General features: G+C 42.3%; 1 protein-coding gene across 6 annotated transcripts in view; it reads left to right on the plus strand.

Annotated features, from left to right (window-relative positions):
• Nucleotides 1-21643, plus strand: part of LOC142387995 (uncharacterized) — a 35329-nt gene that overhangs the window by 11144 nt on the left and 2542 nt on the right. For 5 of the 6 annotated variants that reach the window (XM_075472805.1, XM_075472808.1, XM_075472807.1 and 2 more), the window contains 12 exons: nt 9550-9703; nt 10402-10571; nt 11618-11749; nt 12003-12260; nt 13221-13374; nt 14072-14241; nt 15298-15429; nt 15683-15940; nt 16895-17048; nt 17747-17916; nt 18962-19093; nt 19347-19604. In XM_075472805.1, the coding sequence (XP_075328920.1) occupies nt 9550-9703; nt 10402-10571; nt 11618-11749; nt 12003-12260; nt 13221-13374; nt 14072-14241; nt 15298-15429; nt 15683-15940; nt 16895-17048; nt 17747-17916; nt 18962-19093; nt 19347-19604 (2142 nt within the window). Of the gene's footprint in view, nt 1-778; nt 990-1475; nt 2169-6212; nt 6388-7948; nt 8081-8333; nt 8592-9549; nt 9704-10401; nt 10572-11617; nt 11750-12002; nt 12261-13220; nt 13375-14071; nt 14242-15297; nt 15430-15682; nt 15941-16894; nt 17049-17746; nt 17917-18961; nt 19094-19346; nt 19605-21643 lie in introns of those variants that run through there. The other variant, XM_075472811.1, reaches the window with a different exon arrangement.

Consider the following 21643-nt stretch of genomic DNA (forward strand, 5'->3'; position numbering starts at 1 on the left):
AGTCTCAGCGGAAGCTCAGTGGACTACGCGCATGTGCAAAGATTTTAGTCAACCTTCTCCAGATCCTCATTACGACGCCCACGACGACGGCCGAGTCTGAGAGGTGCTTCTCCACTCTGGGGGAGGATCAAGACCTTCCTGAGAAACTCCATGACGCAGGACCGTCTCAATGCTCTGGCGATGCTCTCTGTTATTTCATGATGGAAATATCTTACTTTACTTTTTTGCATTAAGTCATTTTAAACATTTAATCACTGGATGTGATTAAAAATATATATATATCAGCCGCCACTGGTCACCAAATATCTCAGAATAGTTGTTGTGGTGGGCATCAGTTTATGATTTGCTTTTGTTTTGAGCAACTGCGGTAGTTGTAAAATGGGATTGCTATGATATTCATAGTGAATTTCTATGGCTGACATTGCATGTTCATTACAAAGTTAATTGTACATAAAGATGTACAGCACAAGGCAATGGTGACCTTAAAGTTAATATATTTTGTAACAGCTCCAGCACATTACTTAATCTTTTTGGGAAGTATGTTGTTAGCGGCGGTTCATGTAAACTGTAATGAGGGAAATAAAATGATATGCTGTCTTTTAAGCGGTGTTATCTTAAGTATCCTGATCATAAACAAATTAAACTACATTAACCAGCATAAACTAGCTGTACTTTGGTGTGTCTAAGCTCCACAGAGCAGATCGCACCAGCACAGGAAATCCGACACAGAATGAACAAAATAAACTTCCGCCCCCTTTCAAAATAAAACTACGTAATTCATGTTTTTCACGTAATTCATATCACAACTTCACATCAACAGAAAATTAGAGGGTAGATGATCAGCTTTAACAGATTATTCCACGTTGCAGAAGCAAAGTAAGTTTCCTTTATACACACAGTTTATTATTTTACGCTCCCGGTGGGAATTGACGCCAGGTAGAGGACGCAGCCGTTGACGCAGCGCTTACGTGGAATCCCCCAGTTTACAGGTAGGCCCTCAATTTTATTTTTGAATCATATTTAGCTTCATGACTTTATCACAAACCGGGTACAGAATGCATTGGCTGCAGGACCTGCATGAACAACCATCGTGGCGCGTTAAACATGCATATTTTCTGCAAGAATTGGCATACTTTAGCAAATGCTAGGCTAACGAGGGTTAGCTAAATAAGGACTGCTTGAGGCGATAAACAAACGTAGAAATAATTCCGTGATAGTTTTGCGTTTTACATTTATAGTCATATTGAAAAGGCTGAACTGAACCATGTGTTGTTGGGTTAATAGACCTGTGGCATTGTTCAGCTAATGGTGAAATAACTGTGCAGCGCTGCTAGCCTGCCCAAACAGTTACTATCCTGTTTGGTTGTGAGACCGTTGCATGCTTTGTTAACTGTTGTTTCTCCGTTGTATTCAGAGATTGGTATAACAAGATAGAGTAAGAACTAAAAGTTCTGGATCTATTTTTTTATGTGCAGAAGCAGCTGAGGACTGTGGTGATGATGAAGATGAAGATAATCCACCTCCATTAAAGGACTTATGAAACGAATTTTAAATGTTGGAATTTCACAGTTTTTGCTGCTGACTCTAAAGGTTCCAAGCCTTGCGATTAAAATGAGATATTGTCTGGATGATAATTTATCCGGGAAGTCATGTTAAAACGGGCTCGAAAGGAGCCACATTTTGTCTTTTTGTGCGAATTAATTTTTTTATGCGTGACGTCATAGGGTTGACACAGAAGTTCTGGTAGTCTAACTGTAATGGCGGCGTCTACGGCCAAGACATCAAAGCACGGTGGAAAATATTGTGTTGCTGGAGGGCCAAATGGTGTTAGTTGCAAAAATAGCAGCTTCACTGAAGGCATCTCTCTGCACATGTTTCCCAAACTAAAAAATACTGGAACTGAGGCTGACAAGGAGAAGGCAAAGACGAGAGCACGGTGGATACAGTTTGTACGGAGGCATCGTCGTGATTTTGAAGTGTCCTCAACATCCGTGTTGTGCTCCGTACATTTCCATCACAACTGTTTCACTAAAAATGTGGAGATCGCGGGAATGGTTGGGAATAGGAGACGTCTTTTAGCTGAAGCTGTTCCAACTATTGACATCGCTGGACCTGGTGTGCCGACGGAGACTGTCCCTGCTAGAACTACTGCTCGGGCGCGAAGACAGGTGAGTCTGACCGCCTCATTACCAGAGATGACAGTATGCTATTTAGATTCTATTCCTCTTCTAAACTCTCTGACATTACCTTGTAGTCTAGCACCCTAGTACTAAGCCTAGCTGTACAGTGTTGTCAGATGGAAAATGTCAAACAATCGTAGCAAAACCTCAAAATTGTCATGAACCAAACACGAAATTTGAGTTTATTTTTGTTTAGCTTGGAAAGGCAGTGTGTACATCTGATAGCCATATTTGCACGGCATAGCCCCACTGATCCCGAAATCAAGTAGCATACCGGATCCATATCACTCTGCTAAATGGCCTATGATCTATTCGTCCCGATACTATAGACCCTGAAGCGGATTGTGTTCAGAGATTAGTGTCGCTTTACAGCGATGAGACTGCCCTAGACTGTATTTGAGTGTTAGTAGCTGTATTTACCAATTGGCAGAGGTGGAAAGAGTACTGAAAAATTGTAATTAAGTAAAAGTATCTTTACTTTGCCTAAATTCTACTCAGAGTAAAAGTAAAATTACCCATCTCAAAATTTACTTGAGTCAAAGTACAAAATTGCTTCATTTAAAATGTAATTTGAGTAAAAGTTACTTAATTACTTTCAGTTTCTTAATGCAAAAAAGGATGAGTCATGAATCAAATTCAGCACAAGTTGTTTAAATCGATTTCGAGGTGTATTAAAGTGCACATCCACACTTGCAAAAGATCAACTGGGCTCAGGAACATACTTCCTCACAAGGACAGTCACAACTTGTACCATAAAGTGCAAACAATTTTCAGTCCTATTGTCCAATGGACAACACTATGATAAGAATAAAGAAATTTAAACTACAATCAAAGTATTAAAAAAAACAAAAAACTGATCACTAATGCAGGTTTTTAAAATGTGAGGCGAGCTAGCTATTCCTTCGTCTGCTTCGCTTGATCAGGGTGGAAAATAATAATATCATGAAGGCACATTGTGCTGACATGGGAAGCACAAAAAAACAATAAATAAACCGTTTGGGATGTAAGAGAGAAAAACACATGCGCTAACTTACCACCACATGCTTTCGTAAGTTTGAAGTCGATGTTCTGAAAGCCGAAAGCTCCAATGGAAAGGGCGCGTGCAAGGCAAGGCCACGCAATTGACTTTCAGTTCCGGGACAGCTGTTTAAATTTCCGCCCGCATTTAATTTTTCACCATCAATATTTGTTTTACTCAGTAACGTGAGGGGTTTCAAATGTAGCAAAGTAAAAGTACTTGGGTCAAAATGTACTCTAGTAAAAGTAAAAATTACACATTTGAAAAACTACTCAGAAAATTAGAAATTACTCATAAAAAGTACTCAATTACAGTAACGTGAGTAAATGTTATTCATTACTTTCCACCCCTGCCAATTGGCAATCTATTTAGCTGCTAATCGGAGCACATACAGTGATTGATTTGGTAGCAGGGAGGAGGCGGGTGTAAACACACGCTGTGTGAGCAATTCGCTCACATCTATGCTAGTCTACTAAAATAAAAAGAAAAGGGGTGCACGTGTGCGAGATTGTATTTCAATCCTTCTATTCGCATTTTGCTCCTAAAATACGGCTGGGCCTGAGTTGTGTGTGATTGCAGTCATTGTGCATCTTTTTCGTTTCCCTAATGTGGGAGGTTCCCGCATACATGCACTAACTGTTTGACAACGTCAATCTAAGAAGCACTCGTAACAATGTGTCAGTGTGGGAAAGCGTGATACAAATCTGTGCTCAATGTTACTTTTTCCGTGTTGGCTATCCTTGAACCAACTCTGCCCCCGTAGCTCAGGGGAAAAAAAACAGACTCGTAGTACAAGGAAACGACCGTGGATGGCACCAACATATACAAAACAACGCTGCCAGGGTTCTAGCTAGGATGAAATTATAGCGTAGTGGTGCAGGCGAGGGAGCGAAGCAACCAAGCCCGGGGGGATGGTGCTTGGTGCCTGCGGAGATTTTGGAAATTTAAGGTAAAAATTGGCCATTCTAGGGGTACCCAAAGGGAGAAATTGTACTTTAAAAACAATAAAGTCTTAATGGTAGATGTTCCCATCTTTGCTTTTGGCAGTGTGTTACCTTCATAACGGACCTTGTCAGAAGACATTAAAACTAGACATAACCAGGAATAGAGATTAAAAAAAATGTTTATTAAAGTTACACACTTTTCAGTTATCCTGATGACAGACAGACAAACCAACGCAACCATAAACACAACCTCCTTGACAGAGGTAAAAAGGCAGGCAACCTCTTTATACGTTTAAGCGTCTCTTGGCCATTTTTGCCCAGTTGTCACAAGCTTCATTGAACAGAGTCTCTGCCCTCTTCTTTGCCTTCACGTATCTGTCCCGTAGCTTCTTCCACACATTCTTACAGAACTCTCCCTCTTTCCCCAAAGTTCTGCCCATCTCTGTCCACCAGTTTTGGGAGTTTACGTCCTCCCTGTGCTGTTTCACTGCAGTTTCGTACAGCTGCCTGTACAAACGTACATCGGTCCATCCGGTTCGTTGTTCTCAGCGCAGCCAAGTTACAAAAATCGACTGGTGCACGACAACGCGCTGCGCCGTCTTTTCAAGGCAAGCGCCAGGCCTGAAACGTCATTTTGACGTCACGATCCACCACCGCCGTAACAGACGCGGCAACCATGCTAGCGCCTTCAGTCAATCGCGCCTCGTGGAGAGGACTTTTTTCTGTTCTTTTCTCGAGCGCCAAGTCAACTGCACGTTCAGCTTAAATGATAACCTGATCAGCTCATCACATATTGTATGTAAGAAGCTTTGAAAAAGCACAGCAACCTTGACCGTTTTTGCTTACTTCAAATAGGGACGGGTTAAAATAGGCTGCAGCTATTCTAACATGATTTCTGGCGAATACGTGTGCGCTTCTGCGTGTGTGAGTAACCATGGCTATGGAGCACTCTTAAGGCTGATTCATACTCGGCGCAACCTCGCTCATACTAGCTGGTCGCAAATGGCGCAAACGGTCACGTGTCCCAAAATTCCGCCACGCCCCCCCGTCGCAAGCTAGAAAATCCTCGCGCGGCGCAAGGGCGCGCACACAACTTTTTTTTCTGACTTCGCGCGAGCTCAACCGGAAACAGCTGACCAAGAAAAAGAAAAAATGAACACTGCAGAGACCGCGGTGACCGAGAGGATGCGCCTCTACAAACATCTGTACGACACGTCTATGAAGTTACACTGGGACAACGTTTGACAAAGTTCATCTTGTTGCAAAGGACGAACATTCCACCTTCTCTTCTGTTTTTGCCGCAGCCGCTTAGCTCTGAGATGCATATACAGTTCTACACCCAGAGTAAATTCATTCCATCAGATGTGCCAGCCTCTGCTGACGTGACACCACAGGTGGCATTGTGTATGCTTTCTTCGTATGCTTTTCAGCTAGTTTCCTCAACAGTGACGCTCGCTGGTCTGGAGAGAACTGCAAATGTGACGCATTCTCGGCGCAAACTGCGCTTATGAGCTGAAGGAACTGTGAAGGGGCTGGCGCTTTCGATGACGTCATTAATGGTTCTCGAGCCAGAACAGTTGGGCGTTTGCGCCGAGTATGAATCAGCCTTTACCAGAGATTCAGGAGCCGCGGACGCGGAGTGCCTCTGCCTGGAGCAACAGTTTCGTCTGCGTTTGTACTGACAGGCAGCACAACCTTTCTTGGCTGCCATCGCGAAAAATGTGTCAAGTTTGTCAGAAAGGTGAAAATGGCATTGATCTGGCGTTATTGTACAAATAAATACAGACAAAATGCCGTTACGCTGTATTGAAAATAAGCGTAGCGGTCCAAAATTATAGCGTAGCGGGCCGTGACGCAAGTTTGCGCTAGCTAGAACCCTGGCTGCTGGCTAAAACGTACAAAATGCAGGGGCCGAAGTTTTCATTGCTAACAGGAAAAGTCCTAAATCCGATGGTGAAATTACTGCATATATACAGTGTTTTAGTGATATCGCTTTGATTACTCAATCTTTTGTTATGCAGATATTATTTGAACATTACATGTGGGCTAACTCAAGCTGTGTCTACACAGGCTGTCCGCGAGATCTTAGTCTCTAGGAACCCACCAAGTCTTGAGGATGACAACGTACACGCGTCAGAACAGTACGGTGGAGAAAGTGGCCAAGCACCACGACTGAAATGCCATCCTCGTCGACCTCTTGTTGTCGACGCTTGTTTTCGCCCGGTAGGGCTAACGGCTCATCCTGGTAGGCACCCACAACATAGTCCGACTCCTCAGACTCACTATCTGTACCGCTCCTTTCACTTATTTTGGAAATTTCCAGATCTGACATTACTGGACTTGTTTTTTATATACATATAATAATGTTCGCTTCTGAGAGGCACGTGTCGACCACTGCTATTGGCTTCCTGTGACGTAGGCTACCTTACCATTTAATTTAGATATATTTTGAAGGTAAATTTGTTCAGCTTCTAGATATGTATTCAGCATTATTCTGGGGATTTCTAAGTATTACATTTAGCTTATTGATTTGTAGCCTACTCCTAACCAAACTTATAAATGTAGACTATAATCAGTCCTTCCTTCCAGCTTTTTTCAGGTAATCAATATGTCGCATATTTTTGCGATGTTGCATATTTCGCGTAGGCCTACACTAAATCGTGTAATAATAGCAAAATACCACCCAATTACTCATTTAAAAACATGAACGCGCGACCTCACTCCTGTAAAATACTCTTGAGCCTGCGTCAAGGCAAAGCATCTTCCCTCCTTGTCAACCGTTGCCATAAACAAAATTAACTAAGGATGTAGCTGGTTGATCGATAAATTGTCTGCATAATAATGGGGATAACGCCATTGTTTATTAAGCTTACATTAAAACCACGTTATTATCACATACGTTTTTTTTTAAGTGGCTGGATTTCAAAGTGCCACTTCGTTAGGTTTCAACGTGTCAAAGACAGCGCAGCAGAATGCCATATCTGCCAAACCGGCATGTTCAAATCTTTTCCAGTTTACCACAGCAAACATACACTATTGTGTCATTTGATTGATAACATCTTAATAATAATCAGCGTGTAGTAGGAGCGATGGCTGTTTTGTGCCCGCCGATCCTGTGCCGAAAATGGTAACTTTCTTTCATTTCCATTACCCATACGGGAGGTGCAGAGAGCCTCTACAATATAGATATTAAATCGATTTGTGTGGCTTAAATTCAACAAACGTTTTTCCACATAATGTTAGAGGTGTGTTCTTTCGACCTGCTGATGTTTGTGTCAGAATTTTGGTTCCTTTATGAGATATAAGTCCATCTAATGTATGTTGTTTTCGCAGCCAGCCATACTAGCAAATAAAGGAGTCAACCCTATGACGTCACGGTCACGTGGCCAATTTCGCACCAAAGGCCACATAATTCACACTTTTAAATGGCTGTTTTAACAACTTATGCCCGGAAAATTTAGTTCAAGTTGGATTGATGGTTTTAGAAAAAGAAAAAAATTTCATTTGAATGATAGATGAACATTCGTTTCAGTTCATCTTTAATAGACCCGTGGCATTGTTCAGCTAATGGTGAAATAACTGCAGCGCTGCTAGCCTGCCCAAAGCGTTAGCATCCTGTTTGGTTGTGAGACCGTTGCATGCCTTGTTAACCGTTGTTTCTCCGTTTGTATTGATTGGTATAGAACGTAAAAGTTCTGGATCTAATTTTTTTTATGTGCAGAAGCAGCTGAGGACTGTGGTGGTGGTGATGATGATGATGAAGATGATAATCCACCTCCATTAATAATAACCTCCATAATCCACAGAAGTCGAGCCCATCGAAGCTGAAGAGACTTCAGACACGAGTCGTGACATGTCTGACTTCACAGCCGATGAGGATAGAGAAGAGACCAAGCCGGAGGTGAAGGTTGAGGAGGAGAGCGTCGAGAACATACAAGGTCATTATCCACTAAACATAATGTGTGCACATTTTTCAGCTACTGCAGCAATTCGTGGGTTTATGATCCTTGATGCCACGGATGATTGACTGATGATGTAGTCACCATAATAACTGAGAAGAGGACATATGGTTTGGTGACATTGTTCACAGAAAATATGTTTATTTTGTATGTTAAAGATGTGATTTGTCTCTATTTCTGTGTGCTATAACCCATACATACATACTGATTTTTACTAATTTACAAATCAAAGTGGAAGTCAAAATGGAAGAAGATGATTTTCCTGCTGGGGAAGGAGAGCAACACAGCCAGGAAACAGTGGAAGGTGACAGAGGTGGAAGCTACAGCAGCCAGTCGGTCAAAGGGTCACACAGGTTCACGTACAACGAGGGACTAATTGCTGAAGTTGAACAGCATACCATCCTTTATGACACAACACATCCTTTTTATAAGGACAATGCAAGAAAGGAGAAAACGTGGCATTTAATTGCAGGAGTTGTAGGAGTGGATGGTGAGTACAAACTACAAATTAAGATTATAAAAATGTGATTTTCAGTAAACTTTACAGAAACTACCTTTGAGTATGTGTAAAATGTTTGATATTTATTAATATAGCACATTACATAGGCTATTTATTGCCCTCTCCTGATCAGTGCAAAGTTACTGAACATTTTTAACCACTTTAAAATATTAGTTTTCTTTTAAACTTTTGTACTTTCAACCATTTGTTTTTATTTTAAACTTTCTGGAAGAAAGAAAAATAGTTGGAAAAGATTTCCCACAGCTGTGGTATTAAAGGTGTCTATAAATATGTATTACCATTCTACCTACCTATTGAAAATGTGTCTCTGGGCGGTCGGTGGCGTAGTGGGTTAAGCAGCCGCCCATGTACAGAGGCTATAGTCCTCGCTGCAGCTGGCCCCGGTTCGAGTCCCGCACCGAGCGGCCCTTTGCTGCATGTCTTCCCCCTCTCTCTGCCCCCTGCTGGGTGGAACAACAAGTGTTTGGGTCTCCATTCCTGTCCCCAGAGCTGAGCCAGCATATCCACCGCCATCACCGGGCCTTCCGAAGTCCCCCACTTGAATGACCCTGAACCTGTAGTTCGAGTCCACGAGTGCCAAAAGCACTATGTAGTTTAAATACTGACTCCCAGTCAGTGGTGGGGCTTTGATGGTCACATGCTTCCCATCTATTGCTCCCAGGCAGTTTGGAAAATTCCACTTCTTCCAGAAGCCGTCAGCCACTTCCTCCCAAGTGTGTTGTGTCGGTCTGGGTAGGAACCTCTGCATCATGATTTTTTCAGTGGCAGCACACACCATGTGCACTGAGTTCCTTACTGCAGTGTGGCCCAGGCGGTAGCTATGGGCCACACTGCCTCGTGAGTCCCCAGAAGCCATGTACCTGTGAGGGAAGAAGCAAATGAATATACTGTAAGTTATATGTGAACATGTTTTATTCCTTTGTTTCAGCTGACATATGTAAAACCAAGTGGAAGGGGTTAAGAGATACATTTGTAAGAACCCAAAAGAAACCCCTCCCCAGCAGATCGGCGGGCGGCACGCACAAGCAATGGAAGTATTATGAGAAATTGTCATTCCTTTTGCCACACATCCAACCAAGAAGGTACGTATAAATTACTTATTAAATACTTATTAAATCAAAGTAAATGTCATCAAAAGGCTCGCTCACCCCAGGGTTTGTATTCTGACCTGGGCACTTCCAGCAGAAACTGATCTGCTGACCTCAGAGCTCTACCAGGACTGTTCAAAGCTCAGATAAATACGACGGGGCGAGGCCGTTAAGAGCTTTAAAAACAAACATTAAAAGTTTAAAATCAGTTGGAGGGAGTTAAGAACAGGAGTGATGTGCACACGTCTGTTGACACTGGGAGACGCCGACATAAAGCGCATTGCAATAGTCTGACCTTGAACTTATTAGGCCGTGGACGACTTAAAAACATTTTAACTTTGGCCGGGAGACGCAGCTGGAAAAAACTAGTCCTGACGACATTGTTCAATTGTTTGTCCGACCTCGGATCAAAGGTCAAAGGTCACTCCCAGGTTTCTGACCGTTGAACTAAGCTTTGAAGACAAGGTGCCAAAGCCAGCCGTCAGTATCCCCAAACACAATGCATTCAGTTCTGTCATCATTTAAATGAAGACAATTTGGGGCCAACACTGCTTAATATCAGCAATACAGTACTGATAACCGTAAGTGCGTTTTTAAAAAATGTGTCTTCAAAGTGGTGCGAACTCGTGTATAAAACTATAAAATGTTCATATGCAAATTGTTCCTATGTGTACTTTTTTTTTTTTCTATAGTTCAAAAGGCAACTTGAGCCTGATACACCAGGAGGAAGAAGAAAGGTCGCCCACCCCTCAGTCATTATCGGGGTCTGAGGATAGTTCCAGCACGCCTGGCATTTCCCTTCCACCGGCAGCTACATCAGCACTGACTACGTTTCGGTCCCGGAGCCCCAGGGAATGTGAACGTAAATATTTCACATTTATTTGCCTCATGACTCAACTTTATTTATCCCTTGGGATGACTCCCTCAGGGAAAGTCAAGTCCCCAGTAGCTCCAAACACACACATAGGATCTCTATAAATCTAAAATACTGTATAATATAGAATAATTAATATAATATATAATTAAAATATAATTAATATAGAATAATCTAAAACAAAGTGTGAAAAAGAATATAGGCTATATACAAAGTAAAGAGAGTTAAATAAAATAAGTTATAGCACTATGGTTGAGTTATTGCCCATATTGCACTACACTTGTGTTAATTACACATTGTATGCACATAGTCCATAAATAGATAAGATATTGCACAGTAGTGACGTGAATTATTGCACAGATAACCGAATAAATAAAATATCGCACAGGGTCTTTCAGTATGTAAAATCGTGGAGATTTCTGCGAGATAAGAGTAATGGCGTCAGAGCAGATCACTTACCGTAACTATGGTTACCTCAGGTTTGACCGTCTCCCAGACATCTCACCCTGTGGTAAGATGGCCGACTCAGACGTAACACATCTAGCCATTCTATACATATCTATGGCAGGACCTGCATGAACAACCATCGTGGCGCGTTAAACATGCATATTTTCTGCAAGAATTGGCATACTTTAGCAAATGCTAGGCTAACGAGGGTTAGCTAAATAAGGACTGCTTGAGGCGTGAAACAAACGTAGAAATAATTCAGTGATAGTTTTGCGTTTTACATTTATAGTCATATTGAAAAGGTTGAGCTGAACTGTGTGTTGTTGGGTTAATAGACCCGTGGCATTGTTCAGCTAATGGTGAAATAACTGCAGCGCTGCTAGCCTGCCCAAAGCGTTAGCATCCTGTTTGGTTGTGAGACCGTTGCATGCTTTGTTAACCGTTGTTTCTCCGTTTGTATTGATTGGTATAGAACGTAAAAGTTCTGGATCTAATTTTTTATGTGCAGAAGCAGCTGAGGACTGTGGTGATGATGATGATGAAGATGATAATCCACCTCCATTAATAATAACCTCCATAATCCACAGAAGTCGAGCCCTTCGAAGCTGAAGAGACTTCAGACACGAGTCGTGACATGTCTGACTTCACAGCCGATGAGGATAGAGAAGAGACCAAGCCGGAGGTGAAGGTTGAGGAGGAGAGCGTCGAGAACATACAAGGTCATTATCCACTAAACATAATGTGTGCACATTTTTCAGCTACTGCAGCAATTCGTGGGTTTATGATCCTTGATGCCACGGATGATTGACTGATGATGTAGTCACCATAATAACTGAGATGAGGACATATGGTTTGGTGACATTGTTCACAGAAAATATGTTTATTTTGTATGTTAAAGATGTGATTTGTCTCTATTTCTGTGTGCTATAACCCATACATACATACTAATTTTTACTAATTTACAAATCAAAGTGGAAGTCAAAATGGAAGAAGATGATTTTCCTGCTGGGGAAGGAGAGCAACACAGCCAGGAAACAGTGGAAGGTGACAGAGGTGGAAGCTACAGCAGCCAGTCGGTCAAAGGGTCACACAGGTTCACGTACAACGAGGGACTAATTGCTGAAGTTGAACAGCATACCATCCTTTATGACACAACACATCCTTTTTATAAGGACAATGCAAGAAAGGAGAGAACGTGGCATTTAATTGCAGGAGTTGTAGGAGTGGATGGTGAGTACAAACTACAAATTAAGATTATAAAAATGTGATTTTCAGTAAACTTTACAGAAACTACCTTTGAGTATCTGTAAAATGTTTGATATTTATTAATATAGCACATTACATAGGCAATTTATTGCCCTCTCCTGATCAGTGCAAAGTTACTGAACATTTTTAACCACTTTAAAATATTAGTTTTCTTTTAAACTTTTGTACTTTCAACCATTTGTTTTTATTTTAAACTTTCTGGAAGAAAAAAAAAATAGTTGGAAAAGATTTCCCACAGCTGTGGTATTAAAGGTGTCTATAAATATGTATTACCATTCTACCCACCTATTGAAAATGTGTCTCTGGGCGGTCGGTGGCGTAGTGGGTTAAGCAGCCGGCCCATGTACAGAGGCTATAGTCCTCGCTGCAGCGGGCCCCGGTTCGAGTCCCGCACCGAGCGGCCCTTTGCTGCATGTCTTCCCCCTCTCTCTGCCCCCTGCTGGGTGGAACAACAAGTGTTTGGGTCTCCATTCCTGTCCCCAGAGCTGAGCCAGCATATCCACCGCCATCACCGGGCCTTCCGAAGTTTCCCACTTGGATGACCCTGAACCTGTAGTTCGAGTCCACGAGTGCCAAAAGCACTATGTAGTTTAAATACTGACTCCCAGTCAGTGGTGGGGCTTTGATGGTCACATGCTTCCCATCTATTGCTCCCAGGCAGTTTGGAAAATTCCACTTCTTCCAGAAGCCGTCAGCCACTTCCTCCCAAGTGTGTTGTGTCGGTCTGGGTAGGAACCTCTGCATCATGATTTTTTCAATGGCAGCACACACCATGTGCACTGAGTTCCTTACTGCAGTGTGGCCCAGGCGGTAGCTATGGGCCAGACTGCCTCGTGAGTCCCCAGAAGCCATGTACCTGTGAGGGAAGAAGCAAATGAATATACTGTAAGTTATATGTGAACATGTTTTATTCCTTTGTTTCAGCTGACATATGTAAAACCAAGTGGAAGGGGTTAAGAGATACATTTGTAAGAACCCAAAAGAAACCCCTCCCCAGCAGATCGGCGGGCGGCACGCACAAGCAATGGAAGTATTATGAGAAATTGTCATTCCTTTTGCCACACATCCAACCAAGAAGGTACGTATAAATTACTTATTAAATACTTATTAAATCAAAGTAAATGTCATCAAAAGGCTCGCTCACCCCAGGGTTTGTATTCTGACCTGGGCACTTCCAGCAGAAACTGATCTGTTGACCTCAGAGCTCTACCAGGACTGTTAAAAGCTCAGATAAATACGACGGGGCGAGGCCGTTAAGAGCTTTAAAAACCAACATTAAAAGTTTAAAATCAGTTGGAGGGAGTTAAGAACAGGAGTGATGTGCACACGTCTGTTGACACTGGGAGACGCCGACATAAAGCGCATTGCATTAGTCTGACCTTGAACTTATTAGGGCGTGGACGACTTAAAAACATTTTAACTTTGGCCAGGAGACGCAGCTGGAAAAAACCAGTCCTGACGACATTGTTCATTTGTTTGTCCGACCTCGGATCAAAGGTCAAAGGTCACTCCCTGATTTCTGACCGTTGAACTAAGCTTTGAAGACAAGGTGCCAAAGCCAGCCGTCAGTATCCCCAAACACAATGCATTCAGTTCTGTCATCATTTAAATGAAGACAATTTGGGGCCAACACTGCTTAATATCAGCAATACAGTACTGATAACCGTAAGTGCGTTTTTAAAAAATGTGTCTTCAAAGTGGTGCGAACTCGTGTATAAAACTATAAAATGTTCATATGCAAATTGTTCCTATGTGTACTTTTTTTTTTTCTATAGTTCAAAAGGCAACTTGAGCCTGATACACCAGGAGGAAGAAGAAAGGTCGCCCACCCCTCAGTCATTATCGGGGTCTGAGGATAGTTCCAGCACGCCTGGCATTTCCCTTCCACCGGCAGCTACATCAGCACTGACTACGTTTCGGTCCCGGAGCCCCAGGGAATGTGAACGTAAATATTTCACATTTATTTGCCTCATGACTCAACTTTATTTATCCCTTGGGATGACTCCCTCAGGGAAAGTCAAGTCCCCAGTAGCTCCAAACACACACATAGGATCTCTATAAATCTAAAATACTGTATAATATAGAATAATTAATATAATATATAATTAAAATATAATTAATATAGAATAATCTAAAACAAAGTGTGAAAAAGAATATAGGCTATACAAGATATACAAAGTAAAGAGAGTTAAATAAAATAAGTTATAGCACTATGGTTGAGTTATTGCCCATATTGCACTACACTTGTGTTAATTACACATTGTATGCACATAGTCCATAAATAGATAAGATATTGCACAGTAGTGACGTGAATTATTGCACAGATAACCGAATAAATAAAATATCGCACAGGGTCTTTCAGTATGTAAAATCGTGGAGATTTCTGCGAGATAAGAGTAATGGCGTCAGAGCAGATCACTTACCGTAACTATGGTTACCTCAGGTTTGACCGTCTCCCAGACATCTCACCCTGTGGTAAGATGGCCGACTCAGACGTAACACATCTAGCCATTCTATACATATCTATGGCAGGACCTGCATGAACAACCATCGTGGCGCGTTAAACATGCATATTTTCTGCAAGAATTGGCATACTTTAGCAAATGCTAGGCTAACGAGGGTTAGCTAAATAAGGACTGCTTGAGGCGTGAAACAAACGTAGAAATAATTCAGTGATAGTTTTGCGTTTTACATTTATAGTCATATTGAAAAGGCTGAGCTGAACCGTGTGTTGTTGGGTTAATAGACCCGTGGCATTGTTCAGCTAATGGTGAAATAACTGCAGCGCTGCTAGCCTGCCCAAACAGTTAGCATCCTGTTTGGTTGTGAGACCGTTGCATGCTTTGTTAACCGTTGTTTCTTCGTTTGTATTGATTGGTATAGAACGTAAAAGTTCTGGATCTAATTTTTTATGTGCAGAAGCAGCTGAGGACTGTGGTGATGATGATGATGATGAAGATGATAATCCACCTCCATTAATAATAACCTCCATAATCCACAGAAGTCGAGCCCTTCGAAGCTGAAGAGACTTCAGACACGAGTCGTGACATGTCTGACTTCACAGCCGATGAGGATAGAGAAGAGACCAAGCCGGAGGTGAAGGTTGAGGAGGAGAGCGTCGAGAACATACAAGGTCATTATCCACTAAACATAATGTGTGCACATTTTTCAGCTACTGCAGCAATTCGTGGGTTTATGATCCTTGATGCCACGGATGATTGACTGATGATGTAGTCACCATAATAACTGAGAAGAGGACATATGGTTTGGTGACATTGTTCACAGAAAATATGTTTATTTTGTCTGTTAAAGATGTGATTTGTCTCTATTTCTGTGTGCTATAACCCATACATACATACTGATTTTTACTAATTTACAAATCAAAGTGGAAGTCAAAATGGAAGAAGATGATTTTCCTGCTGGGGAAGGAGAGCAACACAGCCAGGAAACAGTGGAAGGTGACAGAGGTGGAAGCTACAGCAGCCAGTCGGTCAAAGGGTCACACAGGTTCACGTACAACGAGGGACTAATTGCTGAAGTTGAACAGCATACCATCCTTTATGACACAACACATCCTTTTTATAAGGACAATGCAAGAAAGGAGAGAACGTGGCATTTAATTGCAGGAGTTGTAGGAGTGGATGGTGAGTACAAACTACAAATTAAGATTATAAAAATGTGATTTAAAATAAACTTTACAGAAACTACCTTTGAGTATCTGTAAAATGTTTGATATTTATTAATATAGCACATTACATAGGCTATTTATTGCCCTCTCCTGATCAGTGCAAAGTTACTGAACATTTTTAACCACTTTAAAATATTAGTTTTCTTTTAAACTTTTGTACTTTCAACCATTTGTTTTTATTTTAAACTTTCTGGAAGAAAAAAAAATAGTTGGAAAAGATTTCCCACAGCTGTGGTATTAAAGGTGTCTATAAATATGTATTACCATTCTACCTACCTATTGAAAATGTGTCTCTGGGCGGTCGGTGGCGTAGTGGGTTAAGCAGCCGCCCCATGTACAGAGGCTATAGTCCTCGCTGCAGCGGGCCCCGGTTCGAGTCCCGCACCGAGCGGCCCTTTACTGCATGTCTTCCCCCTCTCTCTGCCCCCTGCTGGGTGGAACATCAAGTGTTTGGGTCTCCATTCCTGTCCCCAGAGCTGAGCCAGCATATCCACCGCCATCACCGGGCCTTCCAAAGTCCCCCACTTGAATGACCCTGAACCTGTAGTTCGAGTCCACGAGTGCCAAAAGCACTATGTAGTTTAAATACTGACTCCCAGTCAGTGGTGGGGCTTTGATGGTCACATGCTTCCCATCTATTGCTCCCAGGCAGTTTGGAAAATTCCACTTCTTCCAGAAGCCGTCAGCCACTTCCTCCCAAGTGTGTTGTGTCGGTCTGGGTAGGAACCTCCTCATCATGATTTTTTCAGTGGCGGCACACACCATGTGCACTGAGTTCCTTACTGCAGTGTGGCCCAGGCGGTAGCTATGGGCCAGACTGCCTCGTGAGTCCCCAGAAGCCATGTACCTGTGAGGGAAGAAGCAAATGAATATAAGTTATATGTGAACATGTTTTATTCCTTTGTTTCAGCTGACACATGTAAAACCAAGTGGAAGGGGTTAAGAGATACATTTGTAAGAACCCAAAAGAAACCCCTCCCCAGCAGATCGGCGGGCGGCACGCAAAAGCAATGGAAGTATTATGAGAAATTGTCATTCCTTTTGCCACACATCCAACCAAGAAGGTACGTATAAATTACTTATTAAATACTTATTAAATCAAAGTAAATGTCATCAAAAGGCTCGCTCACCCCAGGGTTTGTATTCTGACCTGGGCACTTCCAGCAGAAACTGATCTGCTGACCTCAGAGCTCTACCAGGACTGTTCAAAGCTCAGATAAATACGACGGGGCGAGGCCGTTAAGAGCTTTAAAAACCAACATTAAAAGTTTAAAATCAGTTGGAGGGAGTTAAGAACAGGAGTGATGTGCACACGTCTGTTGACACTGGGAGACGCCGACATAAAGCGCATTGCATTAGTCTGACCTTGAACTTATTAGGGCGTGGACGACTTAAAAACATTTTAACTTTGGCCGGGAGACGCAGCTGGAAAAAACTAGTCCTGACGACATTGTTCATTTGTTTGTCCGACCTCGGATCAAAGGTCAAAGGTCACTCCCAGGTTTCTGACCGTTGAACTAAGCTTTGAAGACAAGGTGCCAAAGCCAGCCGTCAGTATCCCCAAACACAATGCATTCAGTTCTGTCATCATTTAAATGAAGACAATTTGGGGCCAACACTGCTTAATATCAGCAATACAGTATTGATAACCGTAAGTGCGTTTTTAAAAAATGTGTCTTCAAAGTGGTGCGAACTCATGTATAAAACTATAAAATGTTCATATGCAAATTGTTCCTATGTGTACTTTTTTTTTTTTCTATAGTTCAAAAGGCAACTTGAGCCTGATACACCAGGAGGAAGAAGAAAGGTCGCCCACCCCTCAGTCATTATCGGGGTCTGAGGATAGTTCCAGCACGCCTGGCATTTCCCTTCCACCGGCAGCTACATCAGCACTGACTATGTTTCGGTCCCGGAGCCCCAGGGAATGTGAACGTAAATATTTCACGTTTATTTGCCCCATGACTCAACTTTATTTATCCCTTGGGATGACTCCCTCAGGGAAAGTCAAGTCCCCAGTAGCTCCAAACACACACATAGGATCTCTATAAATCTAAAATACTGTATAATATAGAATAATTAATATAATATATAATTAATATAGAATAATCTAAAACAAAGTGTGAAAAAGAATATAGGCTATACAAGATATACAAAGTAAAGAGAGTTAAATAAAATAAGTTATAGCACTATGGTTGAGTTATTGCCCATATTGCACTACACTTGTGTTAATTACACATTGTATGCACATAGTCCATAAATAGATAAGATATTGCACAGTAGTGACGTGAATTATTGCACAGATAACCGAATAAATAAAATATCGCACAGGGTCTTTCAGTATGTAAAATCGTGGAGATTTCTGCGAGATAAGAGTAATGGCGTCAGAGCAGATCACTTACCGTAACTATGGTTACCTCAGGTTTGACCGTCTCCCAGACATCTCACCCTGTGGTAAGATGGCCGACTCAGACGTAACACATCTAGCCATTCTATACATATCTATGGCAGGACCTGCATGAACAACCATCGTGGCGCGTTAAACATGCATATTTTCTGCAAGAATTGGCATACTTTAGCAAATGCTAGGCTAACGAGGGTTAGCTAAATAAGGACTGCTTGAGGCGTGAAACAAACGTAGAAATAATTCAGTGATAGTTTTGCGTTTTACATTTATAGTCATATTGAAAAGGCTGAGCTGAACTGTGTGTTGTTGGGTTAATAGACCCGTGGCATTGTTCAGCTAATGGTGAAATAACTGCAGCGCTGCTAGCCTGCCCAAAGCGTTAGCATCCTGTTTGGTTGTGAGACCGTTGCATGCCTTGTTAACCGTTGTTTCTCCGTTTGTATTGATTGGTATAGAACGTAAAAGTTCTGGATCTAATTTTTTATGTGCAGAAGCAGCTGAGGACTGTGGTGATGATGATGATGATGAAGATGATAATCCACCTCCATTAATAATAACCTCCATAATCCACAGAAGTCGAGCCCTTCGAAGCTGAAGAGACTTCAGACACGAGTCGTGACATGTCTGACTTCACAGCCGATGAGGATAGAGAAGAGACCAAGCCGGAGGTGAAGGTTGAGGAGGAGAGCGTCGAGAACATACAAGGTCATTATCCACTAAACATAATGTGTGCACATTTTTCAGCTACTGCAGCAATTCGTGGGTTTATGATCCTTGATGCCACGGATGATTGACTGATGATGTAGTCACCATAATAACTGAGATGAGGACATATGGTTTGGTGACATTGTTCACAGAAAATATGTTTATTTTGTATGTTAAAGATGTGATTTGTCTCTATTTCTGTGTGCTATAACCCATACATACATACTGATTTTTACTAATTTACAAATCAAAGTGGAAGTCAAAATGGAAGAAGATGATTTTCCTGCTGGGGAAGGAGAGCAACACAGCCAGGAAACAGTGGAAGGTGACAGAGGTGGAAGCTACAGCAGCCAGTCGGTCAAAGGGTCACACAGGCTCACGTACAACGAGGGACTAATTGCTGAAGTTGAACAGCATACGATCCTTTATGACACAACACATCCTTTTTATAAGGACAATGCAAGAAAGGAGAGAACGTGGCATTTAATTGCAGGAGTTGTAGGAGTGGATGGTGAGTACAAACTACAAATTAAGATTATAAAAATGTGATTTTCAGTAAACTTTACAGAAACTACCTTTGAGTATGTGTAAAATGTTTGATATTTATTAATATAGCACATTACATAGGCTATTTATTGCCCTCTCCTGATCAGTGCAAAGTTACTGAACATTTTTAACCACTTTAAAATATTAGTTTTCTTTTAAACTTTTGTACTTTCAACCATTTGTTTTTATTTTAAACTTTCTGGAAGAAAAAAAAATAGTTGGAAAAGATTTCCCACAGCTGTGGTATTAAAGGTGTCTATAAATATGTATTACCATTCTACCCACCTATTGGTTAAGCAGCCGCCCATGTACAGAGGCTATAGTCCTCGCTGCAGCGGGCCCCGGTTCGAGTCCCGCACCGAGCGGCCCTTTGCTGCATGTCTTCCCCCTCTCTCTGCCCCCTGCTGGGTGGAACAACAAGTGTTTGGGTCTCCATTCCTGTCCCCAGAGCTGAGCCAGCATATCCACCGCCATCACCGGGCCTTCCGAAGTCCCCCACTTGAATGACCCTGAACCTGTAGTTCGAGTCCACGAGTGCCAAAAGCACTATGTAGTTTAAATACTGACTCCCAGTCAGTGGTGGGGCTTTGATGGTCACATGCTTCCCATCTATTGCTCCCAGGCAGTTTGGAAAATTCCACTTCTTCCAGAAGCCGTCAACCACTTCCTCCCAAGTGTGTTGTGTCGGTCTGGGTAGGAACCTCTGCATCATGATTTTTTTCAATGGCAGCACACACCATGTGCACTGAGTTCCTTACTGCAGTGTGGCCCAGGCGGTAGCTATGGGCCACACTGCCTCGTGAGTCCCCAGAAGCCATGTACCTGTGAGGGAAGAAGCAAATGAATATAAGTTATATGCAGTGTTGGTCAAGTTACTTTTAAAAAGTAATTAGTTATAGTTACTAGTTACTGTTTCCAAAAAGGAATTGAGTTAGTAACTCAGTTATCACATTGTAAAAGTAATTAGTTACTCAGCAAAGTAACTTTGGCGTCATTTTTTATGTTCTATAACGCTGTTACGTTCTATAACATCTTTAACATCAAATATGTTTATATTAACTGATTGAATTCACTCAAGGTAAACACAAGAAACTTGTGCTAAAGGGGGGGGGGGGGGGGGGGGATGGACCAGACTCATTGAATATTTCCCTATACTCCCTATAAAGAAGATATAAAAACACTAAATACAGTAATTTAGAACATTCTGTATTTATTTGAACTCAATAGATTGCAGCCTGCCATATGATGCATAGAAATAAATTAATAAATCAATTCTGAGCCGAAAAATGGAGTGTTGTTTGTTTTCGAGTGGCTCCGCCTCCTTCCCTGGGGCTCACGCTAGCTGCATTTGGGCTTGTGGTTGGGTTAGCTAGCTGCATTTGGGCTTGGGGTTGGGTTAACTAGCTGCATTTGGGCTTGGGGTTGGGTTAGCTAGCTGCATTTGGGCTTGGGTTTGGGTTAGCTAGCTGCATTTGGGCTTGGGGTTGGGTTAACTAGCTGCATTTGGGCTTGTGGTTGGGTTAGCTAGCTGCATTTGGGCTTGGGGTTGGGTTAACTAGCTGCATTTGGGCTTGGGGTTGGGTTAGCTAGCTGCATTTGGGCTTGGGTTTGGGTTAGCTAGCTGCATTTGGGCTTGGGGTTGGGTTAACTAGCTGCATTTGGGCTTGTGGTTGGGTTAGCTAGCTGCATTTGGGCTTGGGTTTGGGTTAGCTAGCTGCATTTGGGCTTGGAGTTGTGTTAGCTAGCTGCATTTGGGCTTGTGGTTGGGTTAGCTAGCTGCATTTGGGCCTGGGGTTGGGTTAACTAGCTGCATTTGGGCTTGTGGTTGGGTTAGCTAGCTGCATTTGGGCTTGGGGTTGGGTTAGCTAGCTGCATTTGGGCTTCGGGTTGGGTTAGCTAGCTGCATTTGGGCTTGGAGTTGGGTTAGCTAGCTGCATTTGGGCTTGGGGTTGGGTTAACTAGCTGCATTTGGGCTTGGGGTTGGGTTAGCTAGCTGCATTTGGG

Source organism: Odontesthes bonariensis, chromosome 9, assembly GCF_027942865.1.
Source record: "Odontesthes bonariensis isolate fOdoBon6 chromosome 9, fOdoBon6.hap1, whole genome shotgun sequence".
In the NCBI taxonomy this organism is placed as follows: Eukaryota; Metazoa; Chordata; class Actinopteri; order Atheriniformes; family Atherinopsidae; genus Odontesthes; species Odontesthes bonariensis.